Raw genomic sequence first — 20,610 nt, 5'->3', positions numbered from 1 at the left:
GAGACCTATTCTTTTTACTGCCTATCTCCTCTCTTTCTTGATCTAGCCTCTTGCTCATAATAATGACTGTCACATCACAGTAATTTACGTTAAAAAAAAACCTGATGCAATTAAAATGGGATGTTGATATTGTTGTAGAATTTCAGGGAAAGAGAGTCTGGACTGTAAGAGACAAATCTTTTATTCAAAAATAAATATTTTCAGTAACAATATACTTTCCAAGTAAATCTATTGTACATTCTGTGTACTTTTTTATTTCAAGTATGTTCCAGTGGAAAGACTTCTTCTTTAAGCAAAATATTGTCCACTAAAATTTGTACATGTTTAAAAATTCCAGACGGGAACATTTTGTAATGTATAATTTGCTGTTTTTCGTTTGGGCAAAATATTTTTCTCTAAAACTAGTGATGTTTGGATGCTGGTCAGTTGCAACATCTCTGGATATACTCAGTGTTCTGATAGCATCCACTTATTTATAAATAGTTTTTGCCTTGTATCTGTGCAGAGTTTTCAAGAACGAACCAGTAGGTTGTTCAGGAGGTCAGGAAGCAGAAAATGTGGTGTATGGGTGAACATAGGAATAGACTACTTAGTAGCAAGAGAAAGTTTAACCCAAGTTAAGGAAAAGTTGTTGATAGATGCATGATAGGAAAACTTTAAAACAACAGGTGAAAAAGTCTGCTGGGGATAAGACCTTGGTCTTGATGCAAAAGTGTCCTGAGAGAATCCCAGGTGACTCCAAGGCAAGTGCACAGTTTTAGATTTAGATGTAAATTTTGACTTGTCTAGGCACGCTTATATCCTTTTATGTCATTTAATGGATTTTTTCAGAAGAAATTAGGACCTTCATTTAGTAGTAGTAGCACCAGAATCAGAAATGTGGCTTTTAATTAAGTTAAAAAGGAACTTAATTAAGCTTCTAATTAACTCCTATATGAAGCTGTACTTACTTATCTGACATAGCAATTTGTTCCAACATTGCAGAGCCAGTATTTGTCTTCCAGTTTCCAGATATGGAAGTCCGCCTGAGTGAGAAAAAATGACAGACAATCAGGATTTCTATGTTTTCACTCTTTCTTTTTCAAGTTGTTCTTGTTCCTACATGAATTCATACGAACAGCTATCTCATTCTTCAATCCTGCAGTTTGCACCAGAATATCCAATGTGTAAAACATAAGTCTCCATAAAATGCAGTGCATAGATGTTATAAAGTATGGAAATGGCAATTTTATTTCCTTCACACCCTTTTACATATTCACATCTACAGGTGCTTAGGACAACTGTTACTACTCAGCTGTGATACTAGTAAAAGATTATAATTAAATTGCTGACACACGTAAAATGGCTACAAGTATAAAACTGTGGTTGTACAAATATCTCCCTCTCTTGGCTTCCATGGTGACCAGCTTTAAAAGGAGGACTGAAGAGGGGCCAAGATAATATCTAATTTATGGCCTGATGGTTTGTGTATTGAGCTGGAGAGCAGCAGATGTAGGATTAAACCCATCTAAGTGAAGGAGGACTAGATCCTTATGGTGAAAGTGCCTTAACTACTCAGAAGTTGGGCTAGAACGTGGAAGGATCCTCCTCTTCCACCCCTGCTTTTGTCTGGTTATGATTTTTGGACTTATGCTTGCTCACATATTGTGTGTCCACACTGCCTGTGGAGCAGAATTAAAAACTGTATATAAATGCCCAAATGGCAGGTTTATGGCTGGAATTGCCATTCAAGGCACATAAAGTGAACCTAGGTTCTGCCTTTTGTGTTAATCTCTGAGCAAGGTGAATTTTTTCCAACAGTAACCTTATTTTTGGACTTTATCTAACATCCTTAATTTTCTAAGTGATACTGTCTTAAATATACTCTGAAGGAGTAGTCAAAATTACTTTGGTAATGGATCTCACCACTATTAAGTCTCTCAGAAGTCAAAGACCAACAAAGAACAAAAGTCCAGTTATGGGCACTGCACTTCAACAGGGACGTGGAAAAACTAGAGAGGGTCTAGAGAAGAGCCACCCATATGATGAGGGACTTTCAAGACAAGCCATAAGAGGAGAGACTGAGGGACTTGGGCCTCTTCAGCATATAGAAGAGAAGGCTGAGAGGTAAATTGATAGTGGTTGACCGCTACATCAGGGTAGTACATCAAGAACAGTGAACAGTGGTTGACTAGGGCTGTTAAAAGCTTCAGATCGCAGTTCAGATCGCAATTCAGATTCGGAGATGATTCAGACAATTCAGAGGCCGAATTTATGAATCCAAATTGAATTGCTAGAAGCTTTAGGCTTTGCAAATTGATTTGGAGCTTCCGAATAGATTCGGAAAAGATTCGGCGATTTGGTCATAGGGTATAATGAGGAATCAATGAAATAGCTATAACTTTTGTTGTTTGTTGGCTAATTTGGATGAACCTTGCAAGGGTAGTAGTCTCTGCTAAGAGCATGAAGCCTGCCAAGTTTCAAGGTGATAGGTGCAGGGGTTTCTGTGAAACTGCACCTCAAACTGCTGACAAGTAAAATTCATGACGTAGATGACACTGTGTGTATGTTAAGGCACAGGGGGGTGAAAACTGCAGGCCTGCTAAGGCCTACTGTGGCCACAAAGCCTGCAAGCTGTCAAGGAGATAGGTGCAGGGGGAGTCTGGGTTCTGGGGCCCTGCATCTCTGGCCACAGGCAGGCAAAACTCGGGGCATGGGTGCTTGTGGGACTGTGTGTATGTTCGGGTGCACCCTTTCTGGTGCTGGGGCCTCTGCATAACACAGCAGTATGCCCCCATGAGGTCTTCTCCCCCACAAACTCATGGACTCAATATACACAGTGGAATTCTGACACACTGCAACCTGCTGAAGATCTGCCTCCCCAGGTACCTCTGCACTTTTACCAGTACTGTTACATCCCCCTTCCACCCCCCACCTCAGCCCCAGCCTATCCCTCACCCCCTGATGTCTCCATTTCCATTTTCAATGACTAACTTTTTTTCCTGCATTGTATGCCAGGCCAGCCTCTGGCTTCTTTACTATTTCTTTCATCCAGGTCTAGGAGACACACCAACTGCAGGTGCTTCCTCAGCCTGACAAAGGGTTTTTCAACCCAAAAGCTTCCTAAGATATATTTTTCTATTTCATTTTTTTCCATAATAAACATAATAAACATCAAAACACAAGATAAGCCATCACACACCATGAGTAACATATATCCAACAAAACATCTTTACTTAGAATCATAGAAATCATAGAAATCATAGAAAATTAGGGAAGGAAGGGACCTCAGGAGGCCATCTAGTCCAACCCTCTACTCAAAGCAGGTCCAGCCCCAACTTGATCATCCCAGCCAAGGCTTTGTTTAGCCTGGTCTTAAAAATCTCCAAGTATGGAGATTCCATCACCTCTATGGGTACCTTGTTCCAGTGTTTTACTACCCTCTTAGTGAGAAAATTCTTCCTAATATCTAACCTAAACGTCCCTTGCTGCAACTTTACACCATTGCTCCTTGTTCTGGCATCTGCCACCATTGAGAACAGTCCAGCTCCATCCTCTTTTGAACCCTGCTTCAGGTACCTGAAGGCTGCTATTAAATCCAGCCTCAGTCTTCTCTTCTTTAAACTAAATGAGCCCAGTTCCCTCAGTCTGTCCTCAGAAGTCATGTCCCCCAGCCCCTGAACCATTTTTGTTGCCCTCCACTGGACTGTCTCCAATTTGTCCACATCCTTTCTGTAGTGGGGAGCTCAAAACTGTACACAGTACTCCAGATGGGGCCTCATCAGTGCTGAATACAGGGGAATAATCACTTCCCTTGACCTGCTGGCAACGCAACTACCAGTGCAGCCAAGGATACCGTTAGCCTCCTTGGGAACAAGGGCATGCTGTTGGATCAAATTCAGCTTATTGTCCACTGTGACCCCCAAGTCCTTTTCTGCAGATCTGCTGCTCAGCCAGTCAACCCTCAGCCTGTACGGGTGCATGAGATTGTTCCATCCTAAGTGCAGGATTTTGCACTTGTCTTTGTTAAACCTTCTTTTGGCCCAATCCTCCATTTTTTCTAGGTCACTCTGAATCCTAGTCCTACCCTTCAGCATATCTACTACTTCCCCCATCTTCGTGTCATCTGCAAACTTGTTGAGGGTGCACTCTATGCCATCTGCCAGGTCATTGATGCACCTTTCTCCTTGATGAAGACATACTTCTTGCTGTCAATCCCTTTATAAAAAGAAAGGCCCTATGACAGTTCCATCTGGGTACCTTTGGTGCTGCTGGTGCTATTGTTGTTGAGCCAGCTAAGTTATTTTGACCTGTTGTTGTTTACAGTGGTGGACTGGACTAAGGCTGTAGGGAAGGAGGAGTCCTCATGGGGGCACACTGCTGTGTTGTGCAGAGGTCCCAGTGCCAGGAAAGGTGCACCTGAACACACACACAGTCCCACAAGCACCCATGCCCCTAGCTTTGCCTGCCTGCGGCCAGAGGTACATGGCCCCAGAACCCAGACTCCCCCCCAACCCGCACCTATCTCCTTGACAGCTGGCAGACTTTGTTTCATCCCCCTGTGCCTTAACACATACACAGTGTCACCAATGTCATGAGTTTTGCTTGTCAGCAGTTTGAGGTGCAGCTTCCCAGAAACCCCTGCACCTATCTCCTTGAAACCTGGTAGACTTTGTGGCCTCAGCAAGAGCTACCATCCCTGCAGTTTTCACCATGCTGTGGCTTAACACACACGTGACATGAGTTTTGCTTTCAGAACTTTGAAGTGCAGTTTCTCAGAAACCCGTGCACCTATCACCTTGAACCTTGGAAGGCTTCATGCCCTCAGCATGCTGGCAGGTGCTACCACCCTTGCAAGTTTCATCTGAATCAGCCAAGAAACAACAATGTTATAGATATTCCATTGATTCCCCATTATACCCTATGGCTGAATCTCTGAATCTCTCCAAATCTTTTCTGGATAATTTGGCTGAATTGAACCAGAAAAGTGATTCGAATCTCTGAATCAAATTGGATGAATCTGAAAAGGCCAAATCTGAATCCGAATTGAATAGTTGCCTATTCGCAGAGGCCTATTGTCCACCAGGGCACCCCTGGGGAAGACCAGGAACAATGGATACAAAGGATGAAGGATCCACCTCCAAGAAGGAATATTCTGCACTGGTCCGAACCTGCAGAGAGCAAACCAGGAAAGCCAAAGCTGCGATGGAACTCCAACTGTCTACAGGTATCAAGGACAAAAAAAGTCCTTTTTTAGATATGCGGGGAGCTGGAGACAAAGCAAGGGCAACATTGGACCCCTTCTAAACCATATGAGTCAACTGACAACTGATGCCCAGGAAAAAGCCGACTTGCTAAATGGGTCTTTCACCAGTCCCATGGGATGCCCCTGCCCATTACGGGATGGGAAGCCCTGGGTGAGGGATATTCTTTACCCTCCATCAATGCTGGCTTTGTGAAGGAACACCTTGAGAGGCTGGATACCTTCAAGTCAGCTGGCCCTGACAACCTACACCCCAGGGTACTCAAGAAGCTGGCGAGCATCATAGCCCAACCTCTGGCATGGATCTTGGAGAACTCCTGGTGCTCTTAGTGCCCAAAGACTGGAAGAAGGCCAATGTAGTGCCTATCTTCAAGAAAGGGAGGAAAGTGGATCCAGCAAACTATGGGCACACCAGACTGACCTCAATTTCTTGGGAAGGTCTTAGAAAAGTTTATTAAAGAGGCCATCCACAGGTTTGTTGTGGGTAGGTCTTGCTTGACCAATCTTATTTCCTTTTACAACCAGGCATCCTATCACCTGGACAAGGGGGAAGAGATTGATGTCATATATCTTGACTTTAAAAAAGACTTCAATCTGGTATCCCATGATCACCACTTAGCAAAAGTAGCCAGCTGTGGCCTCAGCTTCACCACGATCCACTGGCTGGGGAATTGGCTCCATGGTCAGACCCAGAGGATGGTGGTTGATGGAAGTGAATCACTGTGGTGCACTGTGACCAGGGGGGGTCCCTCAAAGGGTCCTTGGGCCTATATTAGTCAACATCTTCATTAATGATGTGGACATTGGAGTCAGAAGTGGACTGGGCAAGTTCGCCAATGACATCAAACTCTTGGGTAAAGCATCCACACCTGAGGACAGGAAGGCGATCTAAGCTGACCTTGACAGGCTCAGCAAATAGGTGGACGAGAACCTGATGATGTTTAACACTGAAAATGCAAGGTTCTCCACCTTGGGATGAAAAACCCACAGCATTCTTATAGGCTTGGCAGTGCTATGCTGACTAGCACTACAGATAAAAGGGACTTGGAGGTCATGATTGACCACAAGATTAACATGAGCCTTCAATGTGATGCTGCAGCTAGTAAAGTGACCAAAACACTGGCTTGCATTCATAGATGCTTCTCAGGCAAATCCCAGGACGTCATTCTCCCCTTGTACTCAGCCTTGGTGAGGCTGCAGCTGAAGTACTGCATCCAGTTTTGGGCCCCACAATTCAAAAAGGATGTGGAGAAGCTTGAGAGAGTCCAGAGGAGAGCCAAGTGCATGATCAAAGGTCAGGAAAACATAACTTATAATGAGAGGCTGAGAGCTATGGAAATCTTCAGCCTGGAAAAGTGCAGCCTCAGGGGTGATCTGGTGGCCACCTATTAGTTTATCAGGGGTGCTCACCAGGATCTGAGGGAACACCTGTTCACCTGAGTGCCCCAAGGGATGACAAAATTGAATGGTCACAAACTCCTCCATGACCATTTCAGGCTGGATGTAAGGAAGAACTTCTTTGGTGTCTGAGCCCCAAGGTTTGGAATAGACTGCCACCGGAGGTGGTTCAAGCACCTACTTTGAATGCCTTCAAGAAACATTTGGATGTTTACCTTGCTGGGATCCTAAGACCCCTGCTGACTTCCTGCCCCTGGGGCAGGGGGCTGAATTCAAAGATCTTCTGAGGTCCCTTCCAGCCCTAATGTCTATGAATCGATTTCATAGATTTCATAGACATTAGGGCTGGAAGGGACCTCAGGAGATCATCGAGTCCAGCCCCCTGCCCAAAGGGCACGAAGTCAGCTGGGGTCATAGGATCCCAGCAAGATAAGCATCCAATTTACTCTTGAAGGTGTTCAATGTAGGTGCTTGAACCACCTCCACTGGCAGACTGTTCCAGACCTTGGGGGCTCGGACAGTAAAGAAATTCTTCCTTATGTCCAGCCTGAAACGGTCTTGCAGGAGTTTGTGACTGTTCGACCTCGTCATCCCTTGGGGCGCTCTGGTAAACAAACGTTCCCCCAGATCCTGGTGGTCACCCCTGATAAACTTATAGGTGGCCATCAGATCACCCCTGAGCCTGCGCTTTTCCAGGCTAAAGAGTCCCATGGCTCTCAGCCTGTCATTGTAAGATCTGTTTTCCTGACCTCTGATCATGCGCGTGGCTCTCCTCTGGACTCTCTCAAGCTTCTCCACATCCTTTTTGAATTGTGGAGCCCAAAACTGGACGCAGTACTCCAGCTGCGGCCTCACCAAGGCTGAGTACAAGGGGAGAATGACGTCCTGGGATTTGCTCGAGAAGCATCTATGGATGCACGCCAGCATTTTGGTCGCTTTACTAGCCGCAGCATCGCATTGCAAGCTCATGTTCATCTGGTGGTCGATGATGACCCCCAAGTCTCTTTCTTCTGTAGTGCTAACCAACGTAGCACTGCCGAGCCTATAAGGGTGCTGCAGGTTTTTCCTCCCAAGGTGGAGAACCTTGCATTTATCGGTGTTAAACACCATGAGGTTCTCGTCTGCCCATTTGCTGAGCTTGTCCAGATCAGTCTGGATCACCCGCCTATCTTCTGGCGTGGATGCTTTGCCCCAAAGTTTGGTGTCATCGGCGAACTTGGCCAGTCCACTCCTGACTCCAGTGTCCACATCGTTAATGAAGATATTGAACAGTATGGGTCCAAGGACAGAGACTTGAGGGACCCCACTGGTCACAGGGCACCATGATGAGTGACTGCCATCAATCACAACCCTCTGGGTCCGACCAGGATGAATCTATAAACTCCTGGAAGGCTGCTTCAGGTTCAATTCCAGGAAAAACTCCTTCACAGTCAGGGTGTCCAGACTGTGGAATAAACTCCCTCCAGTGGTGGTGCAGCCACCTACGTTTGAAATCTTCAAAAGGAGACTGGATGGAAACCTTGCTGGGGGTCACGTGACCCCAGTTGTGTTTTCCTGCCTAGTGTAGGGGGACTGGACCTGATGATCTATAAGCTGTGTTCCAGTCCCTAACGATCTATGAAAATATGAATCTATGAATAATATAAACTTACAGAGACTCCTTATTACAGCAGGTTTCATTCTAGGAATCATGGTAATCACATTAAATAATAATAATTAGCTCATCTTGGTTTTTTCTTTAAATCACTTTTTGAGCATTTAGATCAGGAGCCTTGGCTGCCATGAATGCAAACTTAGCAGAGCTGAGGACCGTGACAGGGAAAGATGTCTCACTCAAAGCCAGTTTTTGCTGTCCTTATATGAAATTTCTTCCACTTTAAAAGCAGGTCTGTTATATTGGCTGTAAAACTATCATGGGGACAAGGTACGGTGCCTCCCCAAACACACTCCTTAGCACCTTCTACTTGTCTTTTCCCCCCACTGGAAAGAAGGGAAAATGTTGTCTGCTACCTAAGGCTTCTCATTCCTAGCAGCTTGTTTAGACTAGGACTGGCCAACTGGAAGCCCACAGGCCGCATGGGGTTGGCATATTCAGACACTGCAGCAGGAAGGGATCCCTGGGGTGCTGCTCCTGCAGTGTGGCCCAGATAGTGTGCAGCTTAGGGGCTGTATACTGCTGCCACGTGTGGCTCCTGGCCATGCTGAAGTTGGACGTCCCCAGTTTAGACCATTTCCCCACTGTTCATCAGTGCAAAACAGCCAGAACCTTGAGCACCAATGTTCAACTAAGTTAAGGTTCTGTCTTTCTCTGCATATAGTAGTTACTCGAAGTCCTTCCATCTTCCTAATTTTTCCTTCTCTGCTGGCCCATGACAATTCAGAACATCTCATCTCAATCTCTGAGAGCTCTGTAGCTGATCTTCTGTTCCTGACCCCATTCCATTTTGCTAATTCTATGGTTACTATTACAACAAGATAAAAACTACAAAGTGTTTTCTGTCATGTTATCTAACTTTGTACATGGATGTGCTTCAGATTATTTAAGTTTAACATACAGCAAAAGATTTGAAAAGAAATGAACAGGGGGCATATCTACATGCAGTTTATTGCAGTTGACGAAGACTGTGACTAGCACCACAGTAAAGCATCACAGTCTACATATGCACCTGTATTAGGGCTCAGTAAACTAATTAACTCCAATGTAGGATAGTACAGCCTGACACAAGTACCATCCTCCAGCGGAGTACTTACGTGTGGTTAAACACATGTGCAGACTGTGATCAGGGCTGGCTGGGGCACAAAGGTGGTACAGTGCAGTGACTGCCTGCCAGCTAGTCCCACACTGTAGCACCCTCATCCCCAGCCAGCTCCTCCATCGCCCAGTGCTGTCACTGGGAGTGTGGGGCTGATCCCCTGGACTCTCTGCTTCAGGTCAGCTGCTCCCAGATGCCACATCTTCACATGCACCTGGAACCACCCCAGCTCAAACTACTGTGATCCCAGGCACATGCGGGCTAGGGACAGACATTCAAAAAGCCTGGGCCTGAATTGATTCAATCTCTGCAGGTTAGTCTAACCTCACTAGGCTAAATCAATTTTGTAACCAAACATCCCAGAAATGCAGGCACAGGCTAGAAGCTGTGGGGGCGTTAGAGCAGTCTTCCCTTCCCTTTCACAGGGCTGAGCTGAGTGGGGTGTGGCCAGACCCCAGCAGGTTACTGAGATTGGGAGGGATCCTCCCCCCCTTAATAACAGAGCATTTCTCAGCTCTTTTATAAGCATTTAACACACCATCAGAAAACAAACCTCGCTCATTAAAAGCTCTTCTTAAACAGATTTTTTCCAAAGGAAAATGCATACCAGCCTCTGGCTTCTTTACTATTCATTCCATCCAGGAAGAGCACACATCAACTGCAGATGTTTCCTCAGCCTGACAAAGGGTTTTTAAACTCAAAAGTTTGCTAAGAAAATTTTTTCCTACTATTCAGTTAGTCTAATAAAAGATATCAAATTTACCCCAAGAACCTTGTCTGCCTTTTCTAAAGGAAGGAATGCAGGGACATTACCATCTGAGCTGTTGATTACCTGCAAAAAGCCCTAAGTGAACACTGTCCTATTTGGCTCACATACATAGCATTAGCTAGCATACCACATGCTGGCTACAGTCTGTGCTGTGGGAGAGAGAACGAAGGAATCTCTGCTTACGCAGCAAGTGGTGAGAGGGGAGGGAGAGAGGCACGGGGAAGCCAGCAGATCCTGCTGTGCCTGCAAGTCTCTGCCAGAGCTCCAGCCAGGGAACAGAGGGGACAGACCAGCCCTGCTGTGGAGCAGAGAGCCCAGCCCAGCCCAGCCCAGCCCAGCCCAGAGACCATGCCAGGATGCAGGCGGTGTCTGGTTTAGCTTAAACCAGCAAAGTGTCTGGGACAAACATTGCATAACTGGTTTGACCGAAATCAGTTAAGTCTGATACTACACTCAACCAGGTTTATCTGAAACTGATTTCAGCCATTTTCAAACTGATCTATGTGCTCTGAACATCTGTTCTGTTACAGGTTTAAACCATTTTCTGATCACTTTAAACCGGCTTATGTGTAATGTATGTTCCTAGCCATGAAGATGTTGAGCCCAGGAGCACCTGACTCTGGTTCAGACTCTGCAGGAGTTTATTCAGGGATATTAATATCGCATGTAGATACTCCCAGAGGTACTAATTATAGATTGAGTAGGGAAATAACTCGTAGCAGATTGAATATAATACGTGTGTGTCTAGAATGCATCTATAGCTCATATCCATCTTTGTGGCGTGTGGCTATAAAGTGGCTATGGCCAGTGGCTATAAAGGGTCTACATGGATACGGATAATTTATAAATATGTGGATAAATAGCTAGATGCTGTACATGCAATACTGATCTGATATTTTCATATTATAGTACATACAGACTGTGACTTTACACTGATGTGAGACTACAAATTTGTTTTGTTGTTTTGGTCAGGATAAGGAAAGTTATAGACTCAATATATGGTGCCTTGGAAAAAGAGACAGATGATTTAAAATTAGTTGGTATTTTTATATTTCCGTGTTTTTTCATAGAAGGTTTTCATTAAATCTCTTTAACTATACTTCCTGCAAGTCAGATGTAATGAATCCTGCAGTGATACTATTGCAGTTAAGAATGCATTGCAAAACCTTTTGAGGAGCTGTGGTATTTGGAATGATATAACATTGCATTTTGCTACCATCTTGCCTGACAGATGATAAACACCTCTGTTCTGTGAGTCATGGATTTAGTTATACCACAATTTACCACAGAATTACAATACTGACAATCTTAATAGCTCTTTTAAAATACAAAAACAAATGTTCAGCTGGCATTTTTGTGGTGGCTGTAAGTACTATGTTTTTGTCTCACAGCAAAAAATAGGAACCATCTGGAGCACAATATGCTACTAACATAACTTATATGAATGCACACAACAGGTGGCATGCTATTTCCCTGTGGTCATCTAAGTGGCAGTTTTTCAGTTGTCCAAGTGACATTTTTGGCAGTTACATGAAGGTATTCCTGGACAGGTAACCTGGCATGTGTGGATGACTACGTATGCATATACCTGACCATAAGTCCTGGAAACAAAATGGAGGAGGAGGAAGACCATCTTCTACATTTTAGACTCAGTAGTTTGTTTGGGCCTTGCCCAGAGGGTAGATAAACCTAGATTTTTCTGACTTCCCAGGAAGAGTGATCTAATCACAACACCATAGGTCTGCAATTGTATCAACTACTCTCCCATGCCCCAGTTGAGACTGAACTTGCATTTAATAATACTTAGAAGGAAATTGATGGAGGGCAGTATGGTCCAGACTGTAATCTAGGAACCCTTCTCTTGCAGGCCAATAGCCCTCACACACTCTAGCTTGCCTGCTTCCTCCTGGCCCTACATATCACTCTCTTGTGGCTGCCCAGAAGGTCAGGTTCAACTGGAGCACTTGAGCACACAATGATGCTCAACGTTTTTAGACTCCAAGCCCTCTTCCACAGCTTTTCTGAATCTGGCAAGTCTCCATTTCAAAAACTAATTTATTGCAATGTTGACCTCCACACATGGGGCTGTGCTAGGGGAAGGGATTAGCTTTTACCTTGCTGCGCAGGGGCTGGGCTAGAACAAACAAGTATTTAACTTTTTACACAGGGATTAGGCCAGGGCTTACACCCTGCAGCAGCCTTAAAAGATCTCACAGCTCTGCAGGGTGCAGCAGCACCCCAGCTGAATATAACTGCCCTAATCCAGGCATGATGAACCCCTGGCCCAAGAAGCAGCTCTGGGTGACGGGGCAATATTTTCTGGCCCATGAGGCTCCCCAAGCACTTAAGAATTTGGTGGCAGGGGAGTAATGTCAGCTAACTGCTCCTCCCCAGCTGTCAAATTTTCGTACCCAGGGGGAGACCTGTGGACTGGATAGCAGGATCCTGGTTGCTAAATTGAGTGGGGTGCTGCAGGGTGGCAGTGAGCCAAGTGGGACAATGTGGGGCAGCAGGGAGCAGTGTGAGGTAGCAAGGGGCAGCATGGAGCCAAGCAGGTTAGCAAAGAGCAGAATGGGGAGGCACAGGGCAGCAGAGAGCAGAGCAGGGAGGCATGGGGCACCTGAGAGCAGAGCAGAGTGGCAGGGAGCCAAGCAGAGCGGGAGAAAGCTGAGGGGGGTGGCACAGGGCAGCAGAAAGCTGAGTAGAGTGGCAAAGGGCACAGGAGAGAGGTGTGGGGCTGCACAGAACCAAACAGGCTGTACATGGCCTGATCCTGGGAAGCAGAACACAGTGGGTATGTCTATACATGCATTAATACACATTAATTAATGCTCATTAAATCTAGTGCCTCCATTGTGAGGTAAAAATGTGCATTATCCTGTCTTAATGTGCATTAACTAAAGAGGACAGTGTTTAAGTGACACTTAATGTGCATTAGCTTATTTTAATGCCTACTAATTTTGTTACTGATGAGGCAGAACACGTGAAAGCAGGAGTGGTCCATCACCCCATATGATTAGATCATCAGCTAAAGAATAAACTTCCTTAGGACACATGTCATAACTATTCTGCAGTCCTGCCTCACTGTTAAAACTGTGCTTTTAAGGGGTCATAAGCTGTAAGATGCAGCTAAGTAGGTCTGATGGGTGCGATCACTTAATCATATGGATACACTGTTGTTTGCAGTTAAATCCCCAAATTAACCTACTGTAAAACCTGCAACATCTGTATAACATGCATTAATTTCTATGACACATCTCTAACATTTGTGTATCTTAAAGTTTTTTATTTGTTTGAAGTCCAATAAAAGAATTATAATGTAAGTATACATACGCAGATTTATTTGCCCATTTTTGTGTTCATATACAATAATTTTCTTATGCTGACAGTATGGGAGCCCCAACCCACATGCTAGGCATTTCTTGTGTTTCATTGTTTATTATACCAACAACTCAGTTATAAGCAAAATGACCAAAATGAGGCTCCAGTAGACAGATCTTCAGAGATCTTCACTGATCTCGAAGGAGTTCTTCATCCTCATGTGTACATTTTGTTGCAGGACTAGGGCTGTATTCTAAATACACATGATGTAACTCTAGTTTTTGTGCCATTGACTAAGAGGTACATAGTTCTCTGTGGATGAAAGTTACAAAATGCCATCCCAAAATCTGTAGCATGTAAAGAAAACTGGCTCGTGTTATTAAAGAGATTTAAAAAAATCACAATTTAAACATCCCCTATAAAACAAATGGATCCCACTTCTAATTGCTTATTTTTTGACATTTAAAATACTCTAATAAACTGCTGAGGGCAACTTGTTCCATAAATCTGCAGGAAACTATTCTGGTATGCCTAAGAGAGGCATTATTTCTTCACCGTAACTCCTGGCCCCCTTCCCACCCCACATCCCAAGCATTAATTTGGCAACTTTTAAATCTTTGAAAAATAAAAATCCATCTTACTATGTTCACAAGCTCACCTTAATTCCCTTTTTTATAACCTCTGTAAGTTTTCAGTTAGAAAGAGCATGTTCATTTATTTTTCTTTTCTTGAAGCATTCTTATTGTTACTCCTCTAATGACTATAATTCACCACAATGCATTATTAAAGTGACTATGAAGCAGTTACGATCAGATTTTCAGAAACACTTTTTAAATTGATGGAAATATGTATCAATTTATAAATATAAAATTATAAAAGCATAAAAAATTTCCTTCCAAATGTTAAGATAATACTCTATCTTTTTAAAGACAGATTTCAATCAAGTGACCCATTCAAAAGTCTTAACTCTGGCTCCTTTGTAAATATTGAAATTGGAAAATGAAGGAAGAAAAATTTTGGCTCACATGTATGCTTTGTAGTTACTGCCTATCTTTTGGATCCTGATGTCATACTTGGAGTCTATGAAGGGTTCAGTGGTAGCATAGGTCTGGGTAAGTGCTACCACACTGGCTATGTCCTGAAAATCGTAGTGGTTGTCCACCTTGACCTGTTGTCATATCGTAAATAAACAGCATGTGAAAGAAAAAAAAATGCAACAACAGTTAGACATGTGTTGTAAAATTACACTTGTGAGAAATACTTTTTTATATATTAAATTTGGGAAATTTGGAGAGACAGGATTAGTCACAGAAGTGAAGCACTATGGGCTTGGTGTGTCGCCAGTGGTAGGTAAGGAAAAGAGCTTTTTGGCAATAATTATTTTACTGTAGCAATCTAGCCTGTCAGTTTTATACTTGTATGGAACAGTACTTCTAGTAGCAACAGTTATAATATGTCAAAAGGAAAACTAAGAACTTAATGGCATTATTTGCCCATCAACACTGAAATCTGACTATTATTTATGCCATTGTAATCCAGGACATCATGCCAATTAAGCTGCCACCAAACTAAACTTAAATACATCTGTGGAATATTGAGTACCAGTTATGCACAGATAAGGAAGAAATATACTTATGAAAAAATTGAAACCAAAGGTGTACAAATCCCTCTTTTCTCAAGGATGCACAAACTTTTCACCACTTTTACCTTTACCTTGTTTTAACCAACCATACTATGGGAATCATGAGCTAGTCCTCTGAAAAGCTGTGTCCTGGACCATAGAGCTCAGGACACTTACAAGAATTCCTTAAGATAAGCCCAGTTTTTCAAGATCTAAACCTAAATTTCTGAAATATGTGAAGTGTAGTACCTTGCTTAATGGGCCAAATCCTACTCCAACTGAAGTCAAAGTGAATTTTGCCATTGATTCAGTAGAAACAAGAACACAGTCAAAATGAGCTATTTATGCTTGAGTTCACGGGCTAGGCTGGACTGGGCTTATACGCTTTGATATCAAAATGGCAGAGGGTGTAAATGGCATTGCACTGATTCTGGCATTTATCAGCTATGCACAATTATGGTAACATCTTCCTTAGGGGAACTGCTGTGGTAACATGTACTTTGTACCTGTTACATTGAGTTCAACAATGTATTTGGATCAAAGATTTCCAGGGGGGATGCATTTCCTTTACGGAACCAATTCAATCTAATTTCGAATCACAGATCTGAGCTGTTGTTTAAATTGAAGTTTATAATAAAATTTAATTTTTAAACATTTAATTCCCCTTATGCCACTCCAATGTAATGATTTTAGTTCAATAAAAAAGAAACTGAAAGACAGATTTCCTATTTCCTCCACATCCTTTATAAACTCTTCTTATAAATAAGTATAATGCTCTATTGCCCATGTCTTGAAAAAGCTCACAGTGTAAACACTAAATGGGTGTTGAATGCATATATATGAGGGCAGAGCTTGGTCATTAAAATGGAAAAATCATGAATAAATGGAAAACATTAAATGTTGTAGTAAAAATCCCATTAAAGAATCAGTGTTTGTGGGAGTGGAGGAAAAATAGAGTGACTAAGATACAATACGGAATTTAATGTAGGAAGAAGAGGTCATAAACTCTCCCCACATCAATGGGGTGAAAATATTCACCATGGTAAATTTGGGTCATTTTGATTTTTCTAAAATGTAAGCATTTAAAGACATCTTTAGACAAGAAGTGGATTGCTTAGATGAAGGCTGTCATCTAATAGGTGGGGATTACATATGCAGTAAGGGTGGCCCCTAAGGAACCCGTGCACTGTGTGGGCTGCACTGGCAGCTTGCAGCCTGGTGTCAATAGCCTGCAGGCCCTCTTTCCCTCCACCTTGAGGGTTACACAGGTGGAACGCAGACCCCAGCTGCACAGCCCTGGCTTAAACAAAAGAATTCTTAATCACGTGATTAGGCACTTCTAGGTTTCAGTCACAGGTTACTCCTGGATATATCCATAACTGAGGATTTTACTGAACCCTATAGATAAGGACTACTTATATAATGGTTTGAGCCTACCCTGTATTTGTGGATCTCCTGAGGGCCCATTTTTTAGCTCTATTTTTCTATGATTTTACATTGTAAGCCACTCCCTCACTCATCATTGTGAGGGTGAGTGATATAAAACTGACCTTAAACACTGTGGCTGTGTGAAGGATTAGTTAATATTTACAAACATTTTTTTTAAATACTAGGAGCAAGAAAACCCCTAACATATAAGATAGCATCTGCACCTTTCCCATGCCTGAATGAGCATGTCCAATCTTCACAACAACAGGGAATGTCGGCATTGTTAACTAAGGGGGAAGAAAAGAAAAAAAAATTAATTCAGTCATCTAAGGCACAAACAATTTTATTCTTTATGTAGCAGTTCAGGATTCATCAATAGTTCCAGGCTACGTCTATTAACGTTTTAAAGAACACTATTGCTGTGGAACACTCTTCTCCATCCCATGGAGCTCTGTCTTTAGTTTATACAGAATAACAAAGAGTAATACAGTCAGGGCAGTCCTTCTCATGCTGATATATTAAACTGACATCCGTAGATTGCTCAGACATTTAACTTGACTCCAAGGGTTGGTTTAAACAGAAATTATACACAGATGAATTAAATACCATGCACAGCATTAAGTGATTGTATGATAACAAGCTACTTTCCATTAGTTCAATTTCAGACACTATAAGTTTTAGTTAAATAAATCTGAAGCATTTTCTATTAACCTTTCACTGTCAGCCATTCTCATGACTCTCGGTTCCTCCCAGGTTCAAGGTCTTAACTGCAGGAATGGAACATCTTTGACAGACAGTGTAGTTAGGATGGTGGTTGCTCTGCTATGTCAGCTTTCTAACTTGACATTCCTGGACTTCCCACTGCTTGCTTCTTGCTTATTTACTTATTTATTTATCAGTCAAGCACATGATTTCTAGTATTCTTCGCATCATCTATCTGGTGATTTGACTGTGATTCCAAAGTATGATAACAGCATAAAAATTTAACAGATACAAATATGCCAAGGTACCAATGTGTCTTGAATATGCCAAGATGTTTCATCTCCCAGAAATTTCAGTGCTTCACAACCAAGGCTGGTTCTTACCTGCTATCCATTTATCCATCCTTCCATTTATCTATCCACCCATCCATGTCTATTTTCTTCTTAAAAACCCATTAAACCAAAGTTTTTACCGAAGTGAAGCAATGTGCAAGTAAACAATAGTAAACATTTACATCATGATTTATAGAATTTTATCTATCTGAAATAATTCTGAGAATTTAGGCCATTCCAAGCAAAACTTATTTCCCAGCCCAGGTTCCCAGTTTCCAAACCTTAAATTGGCTTTTCAAGTATTTTCACTGCAGTCAGTAAAATTATCAGTATTAAAGTCCTGATTCAAAAAAGCACTTAAGCATCTATCTTTAGTCAGAGTGGCACTTAAGTTGCCTGGCAATATAAACACAGTAAACATTAACCTCATGATTTGTAGAATTTTTGGCATTCCTTTATTGTGCTACAGTAGTAATCTTTTATAACAACATCAGTAGTCCACTCATAGTTTTATTTCTTTATAACTTTTAAAGAGGCTTTAAGACGCACAGTGAATCTTTTGGAGCTGAACAACTTTGCAACCAGTCCTGCTGCCCAATAGCACATTTCATTGATGAATCAATCTGGATCCACCTTTCTTTTTATAGTATGCAGAAAAGCTAGTTGTTTTTGTAGCAAGTTGCATAATGTTACTGTTTCTTTATTTTACTTTTTTCCCCTCCAAAGCAAATGTTGACTATAATAATAGAAAGGAAACATGAACTGAAAACCTTAAGGCTTACAAAATAAGTGTGGAATTTCCTATGTAATGCCACACATCCTCTGGCTGAGTTTAAAAGCATGTACTGTGAGGATACACTTTGGCATAAGGCAACAAGGTAACTAGCTAATGTTCCATGAAAATTGGCATCTGCTGCTGTAAGTTCCAGTTGCACCTGGGATTTCAATTATTACCATATTTACTTGAATAGAAGTTGACCCTGGTCATAAGATGACCCCCTCCCCAATAACTAGATACTCTATATGAAAAAATTATAAATTTGTTATAATTTTTCAGGTCTAGAATCTAATTATAGGAGGTTCACCTGAAGTTGTTCCCTTCCCACTGCAACAGCAGCAAAAATAAATCTGGAGGATCAGATAGCTCTGTCTTCTCTGCTTTCCCCAAGCTTAAAAGCTAGGGGGAAAGCACAAAAGCAGTCACCCATTGCCACAAAATTGTGCAATTGAGATCCTCGCATTTGGGGACACTTACAAGACTCAGCCTGCCTGAAGGTCAAGGGACATGTCTCATCCTGCACAGGAGCCAAATGAATACCTTTTTTTTTTTTTTTTAGTAATTTTGTCTCAGGCCAAATTAGCCAAATTACTAATTCTATCAACTGAAGAGAGCTCAGTCATTCAAGCCTATGTGGCACTACCACCAGCAAGTATCTTACTTTCCAGATTTTTTTTCAGCCTGGAGCTTCAGATACTTTCAAGTCCATGACAGGCATCCTACGTGCAGGCTCCAAGCCCAGAGGTCTTGGAGTTCAGATGCTCTCTAGTCTTGCTTGCCTGTAGCCAAAAGGCCAAAGGAGGAAGCTAGAGGGAGAGATTTATTGGCCTTTTGGCTCAGATCAAGTGTAGCTCCTATTACTCACTAGAGCTTGCATGTAGGATCTCAGCCTATTCTGGAAGGTAAGATACTTGCCTCTGGTAGCACCACACAGACTTGAATGATTGAGCTCTGCTCAGTTGACAGAGTTCAGAACTAATTTGCCTAATTTGGCCTGAGACACAAAATTTAAGTAAAAAAACAAACAACCCAATGACAATGACAACTGAAAGAACTGGAAAAGAAATAAGCAGGGATCAGGGAGGTGGGAACGGGGAGGAGGGACAGAGTGAGCTTACGGCACATCCTCACTGATCCTGTTAAACTGCACCGTGGAACTGCTAGCCCAGATGCTCAGACAGGTTCCTGGAATCAATGGAGTGCAGGCACTCAGGGACGACTGGGAGGAGGTGATGGTTCAGGCCTACATGGATGACCTCAACATCCTATGCACAGACGAGTGGAGAACTGAAAAGGTACTGCAGCACATAGGTCTATGAAGTGGTGGCAAGGCCAAAACTCAATGTGAGCCAAAGCACCTGCCTAGTACTGGGTGAGCTCAGGGACCTGTCATCCCTGGGAGTCTTCATCCCCCACAAGGATGTTTGATCCATAGCTGACTGGTGAGAGGGCATGGGAAAAGACTGGGCGAAAGTCAAACTGAGACTGGTCTTGTGGTACACATGCCACCTGTCAATGGGAAGGCGTGTGGTGCTCATGAAGGTTGTGTTGCTACCAGTGCTTCTGTACACCACACTAGTCTTTCTCCCCACCCCAACCCTCACTCCTTCCTTTAAGTAGATTGTCCACAGAATCCAGAGGACCATGTATGTCTTCTTCTGGGGCTCCAGATGGGAAAAAGTGGTGAAGAGAACCTTGTACAAGACGAAACAGAAAGGGGGCCAAGGAATGCCAGATGCCCTGCTATTCCTCTGGGCCAAATACACAAGTCATATATGCAAGCTGGCAACTGGAGCAGGGTCTAAAACAGCCTGCTTTGTGAAGTATTTTGTAGGTTACATGCTACAATGCTGGGGAGTACACATACTGCCACTCATGAGCCCAGCCACCTGGGAACCGCCCTGGTTCTGTAGAATCCTGAAGCAATTCTACAGCAAGTACAAACTAGGAAAAGAAGGCCTGATGACCCTAGCAAACCACTGCAAAATGCAGGAGGTGGTGATGAAAAGGGACATTGTGTCACCAGTGGCCTTACTCCCTGGCAACAGCTGCCAGTCCATGTGGAAAAGGATCTTTCACAAGGACCTACTGAAGTGGCAGGTAGACGTGAATTGACAGGTAGCCCACTGACTACTCCCAGTGTGGGCACAGCGACCCAGAGAGGGGCAGAGAAGCTAACCATACTGCTTCAGGGAAACCTGCCCATGGAAGATAGAGACAATAAACCACATCCTGTGGTACTGTCCGTATGCCAAAGGGGTATGGA

At 43.0% G+C, this 20,610-nt stretch overlaps 1 protein-coding gene across 1 annotated transcript in view; it reads right to left on the bottom strand.

Annotated features, from left to right (window-relative positions):
- Nucleotides 1–20,610, bottom strand: part of SYN2 (synapsin II) — a 568,232-nt gene that overhangs the window by 91,200 nt on the left and 456,422 nt on the right. The window contains exons 6-8 of the mRNA XM_090021234.1: nt 16,757–16,819; nt 14,509–14,651; nt 951–1,025 (exon numbers count right to left, since the gene is read on the bottom strand). Of these exons, the coding sequence (XP_089877360.1) occupies nt 951–1,025; nt 14,509–14,651; nt 16,757–16,819 (281 nt within the window). The remainder of the gene's footprint in view (nt 1–950; nt 1,026–14,508; nt 14,652–16,756; nt 16,820–20,610) is intronic.

Source organism: Crocodylus siamensis, chromosome 11, assembly GCF_052110815.1.
Source record: "Crocodylus siamensis isolate JL-2025a chromosome 11, ASM5211081v1, whole genome shotgun sequence".
Lineage (NCBI taxonomy): Eukaryota > Metazoa > Chordata > Crocodylia > Crocodylidae > Crocodylus > Crocodylus siamensis.
The sequence above is the reverse complement of the archived record's forward strand: the minus strand, read 5'-3'. Positions and strand labels throughout refer to the sequence as shown.